The 15121-nt window shown below is 44.5% G+C and overlaps 3 protein-coding genes and 1 long non-coding RNA gene across 4 annotated transcripts; 1 reads left to right on the forward strand and 3 right to left on the reverse strand.

Moving 5' to 3' along the window:
• Positions 1-314: 314 nt before the first annotated feature.
• Positions 315-3662, forward strand: LOC143012636 (coagulation factor X-like). Its single transcript, XM_076165868.1, has 8 exons — positions 315-508; positions 846-1009; positions 1104-1128; positions 1220-1375; positions 1474-1605; positions 1716-1804; positions 2293-2434; positions 2528-3662. The coding sequence occupies exons 1-8, from the start codon at positions 430-432 to the stop codon at positions 3574-3576; spliced, it is 1836 nt and encodes a 611-aa protein (XP_076021983.1). The 5' UTR covers positions 315-429; the 3' UTR covers positions 3577-3662.
• LOC143012638 (uncharacterized) lies at positions 428-908 on the reverse strand. The gene is made up of 2 exons (XR_012965062.1): positions 826-908; positions 428-722 (listed from the first exon to the last, which is right to left on the reverse strand). It is a non-coding gene; the product is annotated as an uncharacterized LOC143012638 (long non-coding RNA).
• On the reverse strand, positions 3542-7335 carry pcid2 (PCI domain containing 2). The gene is made up of 15 exons (XM_076165869.1): positions 7242-7335; positions 6671-6742; positions 6485-6574; positions 6296-6369; positions 6142-6209; positions 5914-5953; positions 5633-5687; positions 5417-5520; positions 5249-5324; positions 4978-5119; positions 4729-4829; positions 4563-4636; positions 4354-4479; positions 4129-4252; positions 3542-3990 (listed from the first exon to the last, which is right to left on the reverse strand). Exons 2-15 carry the CDS (start codon positions 6704-6706, stop codon positions 3901-3903), a joined length of 1200 nt encoding a protein of 399 aa, XP_076021984.1. The 5' UTR covers positions 6707-6742; positions 7242-7335; the 3' UTR covers positions 3542-3900.
• Positions 7336-8331: 996 nt separating this feature from the next.
• Positions 8332-12803, reverse strand: tbx19 (T-box transcription factor 19). Its single transcript, XM_076165841.1, has 8 exons — positions 12535-12803; positions 11299-11575; positions 9501-9635; positions 9347-9408; positions 9136-9194; positions 8885-9043; positions 8632-8776; positions 8332-8497 (listed from the first exon to the last, which is right to left on the reverse strand). Exons 1-8 carry the CDS (start codon positions 12801-12803, stop codon positions 8332-8334), a joined length of 1272 nt encoding a protein of 423 aa, XP_076021956.1.
• Between the last annotated feature and the right edge of the window lie 2318 nt (positions 12804-15121).

Below are 15121 nucleotides of genomic sequence, written 5' to 3' on the forward strand. Positions count from 1 at the left end.
AATCTGCCATGAAGGAATTTGTCCTTATTTACCTAAACCTCACCAGGGTTCAAAGGTGCTGCTTGTTTTGTAGCAGCCTGAGGACCTGAATGAGGACAGGCCAGAGTCCAATACGGGGACAAGCTGGATTTTTAAGTATTTAAGAAAAACCTACTTGGCTGAAAATGTGATGACTTTGAACAGAAAAATCCCCCGCTAATAAACAGAATCCCCAGATCAAACTTTGATTTAAAGCTTGTGTTGTGATGCAGATAGTTTATTATATATGTATTTATTTATTAACAATACATTCAGAAAAATAGCCTTGAAACAACATTAACTAACAATAATTTTAAGGAAAATAGAGGGAAAAAAAGTGTGTGTGTGCGGGGGTGTGTGTGTGTGTGTGTGCGTGTGTGTCAGTCAGTGTCGCTTTTTTTCCGTAGCGTCATGTCACCCGGCTGTGGAGCGTTTATCCTCTCTCTCTCCCTCGTCGCCTGCTTCCTTCAGGCTCTGGCCCAAGGACCAGGTAAGTGCCTTGCTCTCTGACCTCTGACCGCCCCCCCTCCCCCCCCCCCCCCCCCAGGCAGCAGGGTCCGCTGGGTCACGTGTCTGTGTTTAATCTGACCCTGAGTTTGGTCCCGATGTGTTGTCGTGTCTCGGTTAATCCGCACAGGTTTCACCGCATGTTTGTTTCCTCTGTTATGTCTTATTATTGTTTCATGTAAATGATTCAAATATACCTGGAGGACAAAGTACACATACAGGACAATTTTTACTACTATCGGAAAATCGGGGAACTTCTGAGATGTAGACTAGTCTTCCTCCTCCTCCTCCTTGTCTCACCCTCACTCCTGTGTTGCCAGCGTTGCGGCTCCCCCCAGAGGCCCAGAGTGTCTTCCTGCGTTCCAAACGGGCCAACTCCTTCCTGGTGGAGGAGATCCTGCAGGGGAACCTGGAGAGGGAGTGTTTGGAGGAGCTGTGCAGCTATGAGGAGGCCCGGGAATACTTTGAAGACGATGAGAGGACGGTCCGAACTCCCAAAACAAGCAGAATATTATAGAATCTAAGCAGGATCTTTCAGTAGTAATGTATGTTTGTGTTTGTGTTTCCTTCCTCTGCAGATGTCCTTCTGGAATGTGTACCAAGGTGAGCTTCTTTGTTCTATTGTGTCTCAGACTTGATTGATCAGTGTCACATCAACCGATCAATCGATAATTGAATGTCTCTGTGTGTTCAGATGGTGACCAGTGTGATCCACTTCCCTGCCTCCACGGGGGGAATTGTACTGACAAGTTGGGGGGGTTCCACTGCTCCTGCAGCCCCCCCTACTACGGACCAGTGTGTGAGCTGGGAGCGAGTGGACGACCGCCCACTGCAGAACTGACAGAAGCAGGTTAGACCACCAGAGCAGGTTAGAACAGTGAACCTGCAGTGATCACACACCGGGTTAGACCACTAAGACACATTAGTGTTTGTGTGTGTGTGTTTCAGACATCCCTGTGTGTGCCACTAAAGGTCCCACCGCTTGTCATCAGTTCTGCACAGTGTCCCTGTACTCCATCACCTGCTCCTGTTTGACTGGATTCAGACTACACTCCGATGAACGTAGCTGTCTGCCTGAAGGTTCAAAACCCTGTCTGTCTGTCTGTCTGTCTGTCTGCCTGCCTGTGTCTCCGTCTGTCTAATTGTGCTTATCTCTTTGATGATGATGGTGATGATGATGATGTCTTCAGTGGAGTTTCCTTGTGGGACAGTTCCTTCCTCATCTGACACAGACCAGTTGAACAAGGCTGTCTGTCTCCATGGAAACTGCCCCTGGGAGGTAGGCTCCTCCCACCCATTATCGTGTACAGATTCATGTTTACTACACCACAAAATGCAGAGCCGATGTAAACCAGGGAATGTTTAAAATGGTGCAGTTACTCAGTCTGACCACTGGGTGGCAGATTCACTACTGCAGCTGCTACTTTTACTGTTTGTTACAGACACAATTTAGTCTTTGATCAAATATTATCATACAGACTTCAATCATCTCTAAAGAAACTTGATGATGACTTGACCTTTGACCTCTGGCATGTGACATTGAAGGTATCTTGTTCATGTCTCCTCTTGATGAAAATAACAAAACTTCAACAGCTGTACATTGATGAGATAAAGGTCTTAATTCCTTGCTCAGGGTGTCAGACTTCATTGAGACGCTCGGAATTGAACCCACAACCTCAAACTGGATGTGTCCAGCACTTTGAGGCTCTGGATAATATTTTCAGCTGGTTTTATTTTGATTAATTTCACTCTATTCTGTTTGTGCAGGTGTCCCTGGTCAGCAGCAGAGGGATGGAGATGTGCAGTGGTGTGTTGCTAGGGAGACGCACTGTCCTGACTCTTGCCAGCTGTCTTCTCCTGGGCTCCGGATATGTCTTCCAACATCCCTCCACTGTCTACGTGGTTGTTGGTGAGGAAATACCTTTAGAATAAAATGATACTTACTATCTGGAATAAGAGCAGACTTGGTAGAAGAAAGGTATAAAAATCTTTTGTCTCCTAGGTGACGGGGCAAAGGCTGTCCCTGTTCAGGCTCTGTACTTCCACAGCCGTTTCAGCAAAGATCACTACGACAACGACCTGGTCCTCCTGCAACTGGTCCAACCTCTGATTTTTGGTCCTACCCTCATCCATCTCTGCCTGCCCACTAAGGACTTCAGCGAGAACATCCTCATGAATTTTGGCAGGACGGCACTGATTGGCCGACGGGCAAACAGACAGAGGCGGAACCTCACATACAAGACGCTGGACGAGTGCCGTAGACAGCTGAACCTCTCCCATCCACTCAGCAACAAGATGTTCTGCATGACCAGTCGAAATGGAGCTGAGCGGAGCCAAAATGGACAAGAGAGTCTGAAACGAGAAAGGCACATTCAAAATAAGCCTCAAACAGGAAACGAGAGACAAAACAGAATCCAGGAGAGCCCAAATGGAGCTACAGGGACACAGAATGGAACACGGGACCAACAAAACAGAACTCCAAGACACCAGAATCCAAGAATAGACAAACAAAATGGAACTGAAGAGAGAGCAAATGGATCTCTAGAACATCCAATCGAAAGACACAAGAGTCCAAATGGAACCCAAGGGAGAGCAAATGGATCCCTAGAACATCCAATTGAAAGACATGAGAGCCAAAATGGAACCCAAGGGAGATTTAATGGATCTCAAGAACATCAGATTGAAAGACACAAGAACCACAATAAAACCCAAGGGAGAGCAAATGGTGCCAATAATAAAAGTGGACTAAGTAACAACAGCTCGACCGACTCAAAGATTCAACAACGGCCTCAGAAACCTGATGGTACCTCGAGGTCAGAGGTCGGCAGCAGGCGATGCAACGGGCTGTTGCCAGGGTCGCCAGTTGCCACGGAGAAGGAAGGGACAGTGTTCTTGACCGGCTTGCTGATCTCTGCTCCTGCAAATTGCGACGGCAGCGGCGGCCTGGTGTTCAGCAAACTGTCCCGCTACCTGTCCTGGATCCGACAGAGGCTGGAGCTGGCCGAGGGTCATCTGACCCCCCAAGTCCTCAGCTATCCAGAAGACTGGTAACACCACGTGCCGCCATCTTTAAAACTCACAACAGCTGAACGTCAAATGGCCTCATAACTTACAATGGAGCAAAGATGATCACAGCGGGGATTCAGGCCTGCTTCTTGGTATTATTCAGTCAATTTAGGCTTTTAATGTTACACATCTCAATCAGGCTAATCAGCCTCCGATTTGTCATTTTTGTTTTCATAATTCAAATACAATAAAGCTTTCAACAATCTGTACAAATACGACTTGTTTTATTTAACATTTTACAGTACAAAATATACTTTAAAAAACAACAATATTTCTTGAAGGTCTGTGGGGGATTGTGGGTAATGTAGTCTAGGAGATTGAAGAGAGAGAAGGGAAGGGATTCTGCTTACTGACCACCAACTTCTGGTGCTGATGGGAAATATAACCTTTGATGTGACCCTGAGAGGAGGAAGAACAAGCAGAAGATCTATGTTCATGTAAAGTTACATCAAACAGGGGATAGAATCTGGAAAAGTCATGGGAAAGTCTAGAATATCCTACAAATCTGTGAGGAAGTGTGCGAGTGTGCATCCTCACCATGTAGATGAGGTTGGCGATAATACACTGCACCTCGTCGATGTCCACATCGTCCACCTGCATCATCCTCAGAGCCACCAGGAAGGCGTCCAGAGGGAGCTGGTGGGACCTCAGCAGCAGGTACCTGCAAAAACCGGGGGCGGGGGCGGGGGCGGGGTCACAGGGGTCAGCGAGAGGTGGAGGGGCTCCACAGGAACCTGGCCCCTGAGCAGTGTGTGCACTCACACTTTCTTGAAGAGGTTCCTGTAGGTGATGATCTTGAGCTTCTCCAAGATGAGGAAGATCCCGCAGCGGATGAAGAAGGTCTCGTGTGTGGACAGGGCCTCGTTCAGCAGCAGCAGATTCCCCTCGCTGGGACACACTCGCTTTAGTCACAAACCTCTGCTAAATGCTAATGTCATTTCAGGGAATCCAACCCTCAACCCCATGCTCACCTCACAGCTTTGGTGACGTCGTCAAACTGAATGAGGTCGTATTTCTTCAGGAGCTCGTGAGTCGGCATGTGGCCCTGAAACACCGGAGTCAAACTGGAGTCAAACCGGTTATACTGGGAGCCGTCTACACTGTGGAGTAAACAAATAGTAAATAAATAGTTCTGACCAGCAGCATCTTCACAGGCAGCAGGTAGATGAGAATCATCCTCTTGTTCTTCTGACTGGAGGGATGACAATGCTGGAAGGAGAACGACAAATACTCCTCCGCTAGGGAGCAAGAGAGGGAGAAAGCGAGAAAGAACGAGAGAGAGAGAGAAAGAGAGAGAGAGAGAGAGAGATCTGGTTTGTAGTGGCTCACAGTATTCCTGCAATATTATCTGTTTGAGAGTACTTTATAGTCTTACTGCAGTATTACCTGGCTTGAAGTCGCTGTCAAACATGGCCTTGCGGCCCACGTAGTACTTGTACGTCACTCTCTGGGCCATGCTGTAATCGTTCTTCAAGTTAGAGCCGTCGATGGCGCGAATCAGAGGCTTACACAGGTGAAGCTTGTTGATCTGCAACACACACACACACACACACACACACACACACAACTGAAGCTTCTTACAATGATCACAGTCGTCAATGGGTAATCAATCATCAATTTACAGTATCCATGGTGATGAAGACGACAGAGTTCACACCTTAAAGTAGATTTTGAAGAGCTGATTGATCAGAAACAACATTCCCCACTTCTTTGAGTCCTTGATACCTGCACGACTGAGAAACACAACAAAAACACACATTACAGCAGCGACCAGGCTTTACGTGTGTATGTGTGAGTGTGTGTGAGTGTGTGTGTGTGCACTGACTTGTCGCTGGCACACACTCTGAAGCAGCTCATCAGCTGCTCTGCTGCCTTCTCAAGCATGTCGCCCAGCTGACCTTTGCCTTTCTTCTGCAACTGCTGCTCTGCCTAAACACAGGGTCAAAGGTCAGCCACCTCACCCTACTTCTCACTGCGTTCATCTTCAGTTGCTGTCTGATGTTCGTTCCTGTCGTTGTCATAATCTATCAATGTGACTTACGTTGTTGGCAAATATCCTGAGGTCCAGAGTGACGGCAAACATCACCGGCAGAGCCCTGAGAGAACACACACACACACACACACACACACACACACCCACACACACACACACACACACACACACACACACACACACACACACACACACACACACACACACACACACACACACACACACACACACACACACACACACACACACACTCACTCACTTGATCTTCATCCTAAGGATTTGGCTAAACGTCAGCGTTGAATGTGTCAGCACTTCCTGTCTAAACTCACCAGTTCTCCTCTTTGTGGGACTGGAACGCCCTCAGAAAGGATGTGTGGGGTCAAGGAGAGGAACGGATCTATAACCGACTCAGACTGAGACGTGCTTTTGAATTGAAAACATGGCTGAGTGAGTGAGTGAGTGAGTGAGTGAGTGAGTGGCTTTTTGACAACAAATGTACTCAGAAGTTTGTTTTGGTCTCTCTCAAGTCATATCGTGTCAAGTTCATCAAGAAGGATATTGGACTACAAGAGTCTGGAACTTGTAGGCTTCCATAAAGTCGTGATTAGACACAGCATACGTACACCTGTAACACATACACACAAACAAGGTGAGAGATAGCACACTGTGAAAATCAACACCTATTTGACCCCTCCACCCCAGCTGTCCTACCTTAGATGAGCTGCAACCATCTCATCATATGGCGGCTCCAGAATCTGCTGGCATTTGTCCTCTGGACTGGCCAGCTGCAACACACACACACACACACACACACACACACACACACACACACACACACACACACACAGTCAGCCTGTTGCCTGGCTGTGTTGCTGTTGCGTGTAGGGGGCGGGGCCTCACCTGCAGCCGTGGGTTAGCCACGTGCGGGTGTTTGAATGACAGCAGCTCAGCGCAGAAGGAGCCCTCATGGCTGTCTATGGCCTCGTAAACCTGCAGGAGAGAACATACCAAAGAAGAAGAAGAGTGAGATTCTACTAGTGAGTAGAATCTACAACAGAATAGAACACCGGGGGGGTCAAAGGTCACCTGCTGGAGGTACTGGTTGATGGTGATGTGAGCCATGGCTGCCCGCTTGTCCGGCACAGCAGCCACTAAGACCTGAAAATCACATCACCAGACTTCATCCAAAGCTTTCAAAATAAAGGCCTCCGTTAACTTTCTCCCATCACATTACACACTTCGTAGAAAAAAAGGAGGATTGGACTATTTATTGTGAGTAATGTGTTACTATCAGACAGACAACAACTCACTAATAACCGTCGCAAGCATCACACAGTGAATTCACACTCACTCGTACTGGCTACTTGTGCAATGGCGGTAAAGATATTCTATTATGTTCCCTATTATGTTCTGATTTGGAAGTCAATATTCTGTAAATGTTCATTTCTGACAAATTTACAAAATAATAATTAGTTGCTCGATTCCATACGTATCATGAAGCGTGGAACTGCGATTACGAGCTCGCAGGCTAACTCGTTAGCATCTAAGGCGCATGTATAACCATAAATGTATTTTCGCTGCATTCCGGGTTTAAAAGATTAATAGAAACTCAGTAGAAATTCAAATAATATATATTTTGTATCACAATAGCACATACCTTTAATATTAGGTGAGAGTCAATTCATTCAAATATTGTGAACCCGGAATGTTTTCTAGACGCACAAAACAATGTCCGGCTTGTTACAATCAACTTCCGATAGTGCTTTCAGAATAAGAGGCTATCAAAATAAAATACTACAAAATAAGCAGAAAATTACCTCAATTTGACCGGTACTTTTAAGCATAAATTAGTATTATATAATTATAACTATATAATTATAACAATAACATGAAGAAGAAGAAGAAAAATCGTGTTTATGGATTGGTGAATAGTGTTTAGTGTACTTAAAGTAAGAATACACAGGAAATTCACGTGCAAATCAGTTTTATTGTCAAAACGGTGCATATGCAAAGTTACTCTTACACTTACTTTAAAGTTCATAACATTTTTATACATTTATACTTTACTGCGGTGCAGCAGTGACACCATTTTCACAGGGCACTTGGCACGACATTACGTTTTCTTTTACCATAGACTAGAGAAGGAATGAAGGCTCAACATGCCACTTGCCATACTGTAAATGTAATGGCGGTAGGGATTATACAAGAACAGTTTTACCAGACTGCAATTGATAACAGTTATTGTTTTTTTATTGTGTCACATATTTTGAAAAGTGATTTAACTCTCAGAAATTCACCGAAAGTAAAAACAACTAAATCAGCAAGAGCAACTATTAGAAATGCGACAGAAAAAAACACTCGAAAACAATACATCTGACTGATCACAGAGCAAACTGGACAAGGAAATATTGAATGTAAAGTACGACATAGTGTCAGGGCGGCCTTTTCTATTTCCAAGAGAGATTTCGAGAATAAAGTTGAAAGAAAAGTCATTACAACTTCTCAAATTATTTCAACTTTATCCTCGTAATTACAACATTCTTCCAATGTTTTTTTTTATGATTTTATTCATGTAACATTTCGATTTTTTTCTCTACAATCACTCCTTTATCCTCAGAATCTCCTTTTAAAGTTATTTTTCCTCAGTGTCCCTAATACTCTGTCAACAAATAGTTTGTGTTGCATGAAACTTTGCTGTAATGGTTAACATTTTTTTCTTCTTGCCGTACAGCCAATCACATCCCTCCTCAGAAAGAGTGGGTGGGCCCAGGTGGCCACCCGGCTCCGCCCACTCGGCCGTGGCTCAGTGGCTGTATGAGGCTCTCGCTGCTGACTGGTCCGTGGAGCGTGTTGCAGGGGGAGTGGGAGGGGCTTAGGTCACTGCAGCCAACTGTCCACAGACAGGGATACTGACTGAACACACACACACACACACACACACACACACACACACACACACACACACACACACACACACACACAGATCATCAGCTCTGAGTTGTATTGTTTCCGGGTCATTGCTGATCAGATAGTTGTCAGTGCCTCACCTTGAGTTGAGAGGAGGATGCTGGGAGGAAGGAGCGCTGCTGGTCAAGGGGAGAGAGGAGGAAGAGGAGGAGGAAGAGGAAGCGTGACGAGGGGGGGAGTTATTCCAACCATCCGATAACACCTGTACACCTTCAGACAGACATACTGTCAGGCAGAGAAATTAAAGAATTGTTCAAATTTTGCATTATTAGAATTTATAATTGTATTCAATAATGTATTCAATGTGACCAATGTACCATGGGTGTGTGTTACCTGAGGAGTGTGAGCGGTGAGGCAGGTAGGTGGGGGGGTAGGGTGTGTGTCGCCCATGGTAGCCGTGGTGTTTGTAACCGTGGTGATGATGTGATGTTAGCGGGAGGCTGCCTCCATAGGGGAAAGCCCCGCCCCCTCCAGCTGAGCACAGGGACCAGCCTGATACACACACATGCATATATCAGAATTCAAGAGGAGGATTCGTTTTTTAAATTTCCTTTATTTCTTTCCTGACAAATTCACTGACTCACAGGGTTGAATCCCAACACGACCCTCTGATGACTCTGGTAAGCCCCGCCCACCTGGGTTCCTGTGGAGAATGAAACAAAATCTGTCAGCAGTGTGTATGCAAGAAAGGGTCAGAACTTATGAACAATGGACTCTTAAGGTGAAACCCAGACGTGGTGGCTACAGCGTTGAGAGCACACACAGCAGAAGGGAGAACCAAAGAGCAGACAGTACCTCTCTTTGGAGTCCAGGAACGCTTTAGCAAATGGGTTGTACTTGATCTTCAGAGCTGTGATCTGTAAAGACCAGAACAAAACAAACATCTTAGTACATTTGTTGTAAAAGCCTCTCTCTCTCTATCTCTCTCTCTCTCTCTCTCTCTCCGTACCTCTTCGTTCTGGTAGGCCGTGACGGCGATGAACTGAGTTTCCCTGAAGGAAACGTTGGAGACCAGACGATGGCGAGAGCCGACGCACACAATGTGGAGCTGCGGCTCGTACTTATGGAGCGAGTTCAGCATGATCTGGAAGACACATGAGCAGGCCAAGAGGTGAAGACGTGATGTGACATCAGTGGGTGGAACAATGCAGATTTTCAGGTTATTTTGTAGAAAAGAAGAGGACATACTGACTTGTTCTCAAAGGACTTGAAACACAAACGTTTTAACTTCGGGCTTGTAACTCCCAAATGTTGACTTGGGACTTGACTTATCTGTCCACACCTGTGCATCCTATAACTCTCTGTACCACCTACACCCTCATCTAGCCTCACCATCTAGTAACCTGGTTTCAAAGCGACGTCAGCTGAGAACCGAGCCATGGCGCATGGTCAGGTGCCTCCTGAACTCGGGTATGAAAGACAAAACGTCCAAACAAAACCTCCTAACTTCACACAAAAGCTACAAGGACGTGCACCTGAAGCCTGAAGCCTAAAACAATGACAAACAAAAATCAAATCAAATCCAAGTGTAATTTTACACATGAGAACCTCTCCCTCTCCCTCTCTCCCTCTCCCTCTCCCTCTCCCTCTCTCTCTCCCTCTCTCTCTCACTCAGTCCATAGAAGAGTTTGTGGAGTGGAGCCATCTTTGTCTTTTGGCCCAAACACTCTTTTATCCATCTGTCTCTTTTCTCTCTTGTCCATCTCTCCATCAACTCAGCCCCCCTCCTCCCCCCTCGCTAACGAGGCCCAATTAACCAATCAGAGTTCTCCAGGCCGACACACAAAAACAAACTGTTTTCTATTCAGATTGAGAGGCTGGCTCCACCTCTGACCCTGTGTGTGTGTGCGTGTGTGTGTGTGTGTGTGTGTGTGCGTGTGTGTTTATCCTGGCAGTGCCCACATTAGCTGGAGTGTGTGTGGGCCCTTTTTGAATATAGTTTACCTCTCTCTCTCTTGTACATCTGAAGCATGATGGGTAAATCAATTTCCCAGTAAAAAACATAATTACCATAATGCACAAATAAGCTGAGCAATTATTTCATTATGGTTGAGCTCTCTGTTCCAACTTTGCATTACTGCTCTCTCTCTGTGTGTGTGTGTGTGTGTGTGTCATATTTGCACAGGGATAATGGGGTAAATATAAACAACATTATTGCCAATTTTGTAGTGCTGCTCTTTGTGTGTGTGTGTGTGTGTGTGTGTGTGTGTGTGTGTGTTTGTGTGTGTGCGTGTGTGTGTGTGTGCGCGTGTGTGCGCGTGTGTGTGATGGCCTCTCAGAGTGAACGGCTCTCGACAGGAAGTGCATTAAACTGCCGCCGGCCAATTAAGAGCTGTTTATCCCGTTCCCGTGGTTACAAGGGGGCGGACAAGGTGAAGTGAGCGAGGAGAGGGACTGAAGTGGCTAATTAGAGGCGGTAGTCTCTCGCCCACTCCGCTACAATACTGGGAGAGAGAGAAACTAAGAGGAAGACACAGAGCCGCTCTTGATATGGAGAGCAGGATAATGGACAGAAGAAGAGGAAGATGAGAAGAGTAGAATAGAGAGGCAAAGTTGAGATAGAGGAGTAAGATGGAAATGGGAAGGAGGAAGAAGAGAACACAGGGGAGAGACAAAGTTGCAGAGTTGTAAAAGCAGAAAAGGGAGAGAGGAAAGGAGGGGAAACCAGAAAGGGAACAGGAAAAAGGAGGGGAAAGAAAAGAGAGAGGGGCTCTCTTTCCGCCCTGTGTGTGTGTGTGTTTGCGTACCTGTCCTCCTCCGTTGACCTTATTGGTGAGTTTGACCTTGTTGAAGGTAACAGCTGCCTTCATCCAGTGAGCTCCGAAGTTTGGCGAGTCTGGATGGATGTAGACGCCGCCGTGACCCCGCCCCTCGCCGCGCCCTTCCGCCCTGCCGGCTCCCACCCACTCTCCGTTCACGAACTTCCAACGGCAACCGTCGGCCGGGACAAAGTCCAGCAGAAAGGAGTACATGGAGCTCGGATCCAGGCCAGACACGCTGACCTTCAACACCGGGAACATCCGCCTGCGTTCACACGGAACATTTAGAGTTTTATGAAAGAAAAGGCGACATCATTGTAGTTTTTGTGTAAATGTGCATCTTTTCAGGCTTTTACTTTGATGAGCCTTAGAACCTTCTCATAGACCTCTAGCACCCTATCAAGAACCCGTAGAACCTTCTCTCTTTTCCCTATAGAATCTCCTCACTTAAGGACCTTTTCATTGATGCCTCGCTCAATGACCCCTAGAACCCCTACAAGTACCGCATAATGTCCTTAAAGACCCCTACAATGTAATCAAAGACCCCAGGAACACACAGTGACCACCGGCACTTTGTTAAGGATCCCTCGAACTCTGTCAAGCACCCCTTTTACCCAACAAGGACTTATTTGAAAAGTTAAAGTAACGATTTCAAAGGGAGAATTCAGCCCTACACTATATCTAAAAACAGACTGCAAAGCTTCTCTTCATTTATGTCCCTCGTCTTCATCAGAAACTGTCTCTGAAGTGGCGTTCTGCAGGTGTAAATGGAGCGTTTGCCCACCGAGGGAGTGAGCGGGAAACTTAAGTAAAAGTACCACAATCGGACAACAACAGGAACGAGTCAAAAGCAAAAGTGAAATTAAATGTGACTTGGCAATAGAATGTACTCAGGTGTCCGCAGAAAAAGTACTCAAAGTGCGTGAAGAGTGTGAAGTGATCAATAACCAGCTGAATTAGAATATGTAACACTTTAAAAATGAAAAATCCTCAAACTGGAGAACTGAACTTTGTTGATATATTTATTATTTTCTGGCAAATTTTCCATAGTTTAATCCCCAATGCTTTATTTGGGCAGATGTTGCTGAAAAACCCATCGCATCTCCAGATGTGGAGATTCAATTTTGACTTTTTCTTCACTTCCTTGCTGTGAGTACTTTTACTGTGAATACTTCAGTACATCTGTCTGCCTCTTGTGATGGCACACTTGGTGGTAATGGTTACCGTCCGTTCTTGGTGACAATCATCTCATTGGTGATGTTCTGGAACTTCCTCCACAGCTCTGCGTCCTCCAGCGTCACCCTCAGCTCCCTCTCTGTGGGGTCGCCCTTCTCTCGCCCGGCCTCCAGCTCGCTCTCCACGGCGCTCAGCAGCCGGGACATGCAGCGATCCGCCGAGCTGGGGCTGCACGCCGAGCCTGCTGACCCCACAGGGGCGCCACCGCTGACATCCAAGCCGGTCTCCCCGTCCTCCTGTAAGCCCTCTACCTTCATCTGCACTCACCAAAAGATGAAAAGTGTCAGTCTTCTCAGCACTCATTCTTTCTTCTTCTTTATCTATTTTCATCTATCACTTCATTTTTCTGTCCATTTTTTTATTCTCCTCTATCTTCCTTCCTTTGTCTTGTCATCTTCCTTTTCTTCCTGACCTTTCTCTCTCCTTTCTTCCTCCCTTTTCTGACTTTCTTCCTTCCTCTCTGTCAATTGTCTCGTCCTTTTTCTTATTTAAACTGCAGAATATCACTTCAAACATTTCAAACACTGACAATTCTTTATTATTTTGCTCTCCATCATAATGAAAATCCTTCTCTTTAAATCTGACTGCAGGTGTGTATTTCTGTCTCCTCCTCCTCCTCCTCCTCTTCCTCCTCATCATCATTGCACTGTTTATTCCACTCTTAAACTGTCTCCATAATATTTCTTTCCATTAATTTCCTTCAGTATTTTTATAAACAAACATATTTCAGCTAAAAACACAGGGAGACATTTACAGTATATTCATATTTATTTGTAGTTTTTCATGATGCTCAAAATTCAAAACAACTAACAGACTATTAAGTTATTATTTCTTCCATTAAATAGTTAAAAGTGTTTCATAATTGTAATAACATTTGATTGTCATATGATCTTTATGTCATTGAAGGAGACTGAAGAGTTTCACGTGAATCCTTTTAAAGCCATGAAGCGACGCTCACCGCCGCTGAAAATTAAAATCAGAAATGTGTTCTAATCTCATTAATATTTTAAAAATGCCAAAAATAAAATAAATCAAAATATAATAATTAGTAATGACTGTAAAAAGAAAGCTGATTATAACTTTAATTAACAAGATTAAGACCTAAACAGACAAATATGAACGGGTTGATTATTTATGAGAGCAGGTGTTCAATATGAATTTGTGTTGCAGGAATTCAGTTCATCAATTCAAATCATTTGCATTTGTTATTAAGACTCTTTGTTTTTAAATCAAATCCTAATTTTACATTTTATATCCTCATGTCAGACTCATGTCATAGTTTGTTAGGATGTGCATAGTTCTTTGGACAGTAAAACTCCATGAACACACACACGGTCGTGCTGAATCTGCCCGCAGGAAGTTCTTCATTAAAAGGAGTTTGAACGGCTGAAGATGATTTCATTTGTAGAATTTATTACAAATTAAACATTGAAGCTCTTTTTGTTTTTAGGACTTGAACTATGAGATGAAATTGGAAGTCTTTGGTTTCAGCTGACAAGTGAGTCAAAGCTATAAGACTCATTTTTATTCAACATTTACATTTTTCCAATAATACATAAAAGATAGCATTTATCAACCAAATTAATCATCAAGTATTATACTTATTATTTATTCAAACAACCAAAAGCTGAATACACTCTTTGAAATATCTCAAATTAAATCATAACGTGATACTTTTAAATGAATATCTCTACAATGTTTCCCAAAATAATTTCCAGTTAATAAAGCTCCTGATAACTTCAAATTCAATAAATTAAGTTAAACATATTGTCCAAACATACAATTAATTGGACTTACCTGTGACAGTGCGATGGCCACAGATGCTGGAATAATCCACAAACACAATGGAAGTGATAGAGAAGTGAAGATAAAAGTTTGAATTTATGAATTATGAATCAAATGAAAGTGTTTATCAGGTGTTAGTTTGTGTTGTGGAGCTGCTTCAAGCTCCAAATGAGCAAATCAGAGAAGAGAACACCAGTCTGAGTATACCTCACTCCACCAATCTCTCTCTCTCTCTCTCTCTCTCTCTCTCTCAATGTCTCTGTCACACTATACCCTGCTCTCTCTCTCTCTCTCACTCTCTCTCACTCTCTCTCACTCTCTCCTCCCAGATGCCTCAGTAAATGTATATTTATACTGTATTATAATATATATATCACCTTATGTATTTCCTCTTTATCGTCTCTTGGCTTAGACGCAGGTCAACAACCCCAATGAAAGATTATTCACATTTCTACACCTTTCATCTCTCCGACTGGATGTTGGCCTATACTGTATAGTTCCGGTGGGTGTGTATGTGGCTGTGGTGTGATTGTGTGTGTTGCAAGCTAGGTACAGCGGAAGAAGAAGTTTGCGAAACCACTTCAGCGGACGTCCGAGAAGAGAAGAGAGGAGAGGAGAAGAGAGCAATCTGATTAAAGCGTCCAAATCTTCTCTCACATTTAGTAGTGATTTCAAATATGCACATTTGGTGGCAGCAGACTGATCAATTCACTTTTGGTAGACCCTGGCAGCAAATTGTGGCAAAACGGGAGCATAGATAGAAGATAGATTTTTATTTAAAGACAAAACT

Source organism: Genypterus blacodes, unplaced genomic scaffold, assembly GCF_046128005.1.
Source record: "Genypterus blacodes isolate CSIRO-AG114 ecotype Tasmania unplaced genomic scaffold, CSIRO-AGI_Gbla_v1 ptg000152l_1, whole genome shotgun sequence".
Taxonomy (NCBI): domain Eukaryota; kingdom Metazoa; phylum Chordata; class Actinopteri; order Ophidiiformes; family Ophidiidae; genus Genypterus; species Genypterus blacodes.

Bases quoted from the DNA above. Each gene is read 5' to 3' on its own strand.
- LOC143012636 (XM_076165868.1), top strand. From the start codon at position 430: ATGTCACCCGGCTGTGGAGCGTTTATCCTCTCTCTCTCCCTCGTCGCC. The intron at 509-845 runs GTAAGTGCCTTG...CTGTGTTGCCAG, and splicing joins GGCTCTGGCCCAAGGACCAG to CGTTGCGGCTCCCCCCAGAG. The intron at 2,435-2,527 runs GTGAGGAAATAC...TTTGTCTCCTAG, and splicing joins CACTGTCTACGTGGTTGTTG to GTGACGGGGCAAAGGCTGTC.
- pcid2 (XM_076165869.1), bottom strand. From the start codon at position 6,706: ATGGCTCACATCACCATCAACCAGTACCTCCAGCAG. The intron at 4,830-4,977 runs GTAATACTGCAG...CTTGCTCCCTAG, and splicing joins TGACAGCGACTTCAAGCCAG to CGGAGGAGTATTTGTCGTTC. The intron at 4,637-4,728 runs GTCAGAACTATT...CCGGTGTTTCAG, and splicing joins TGCCTGTGAAGATGCTGCTG to GGCCACATGCCGACTCACGA.
- tbx19 (XM_076165841.1), bottom strand. From the start codon at position 12,803: ATGAAGGTAGAGGGCTTACAGGAGGACGGGGAGACCGGCTTGGATGTC. The intron at 9,409-9,500 runs GTACGGAGAGAG...TGGTCTTTACAG, and splicing joins CGGCCTACCAGAACGAAGAG to ATCACAGCTCTGAAGATCAA. The intron at 8,777-8,884 runs GTAACACACACC...TCTGCCTGACAG, and splicing joins TCACCGCTCACACTCCTCAG to TATGTCTGTCTGAAGGTGTA.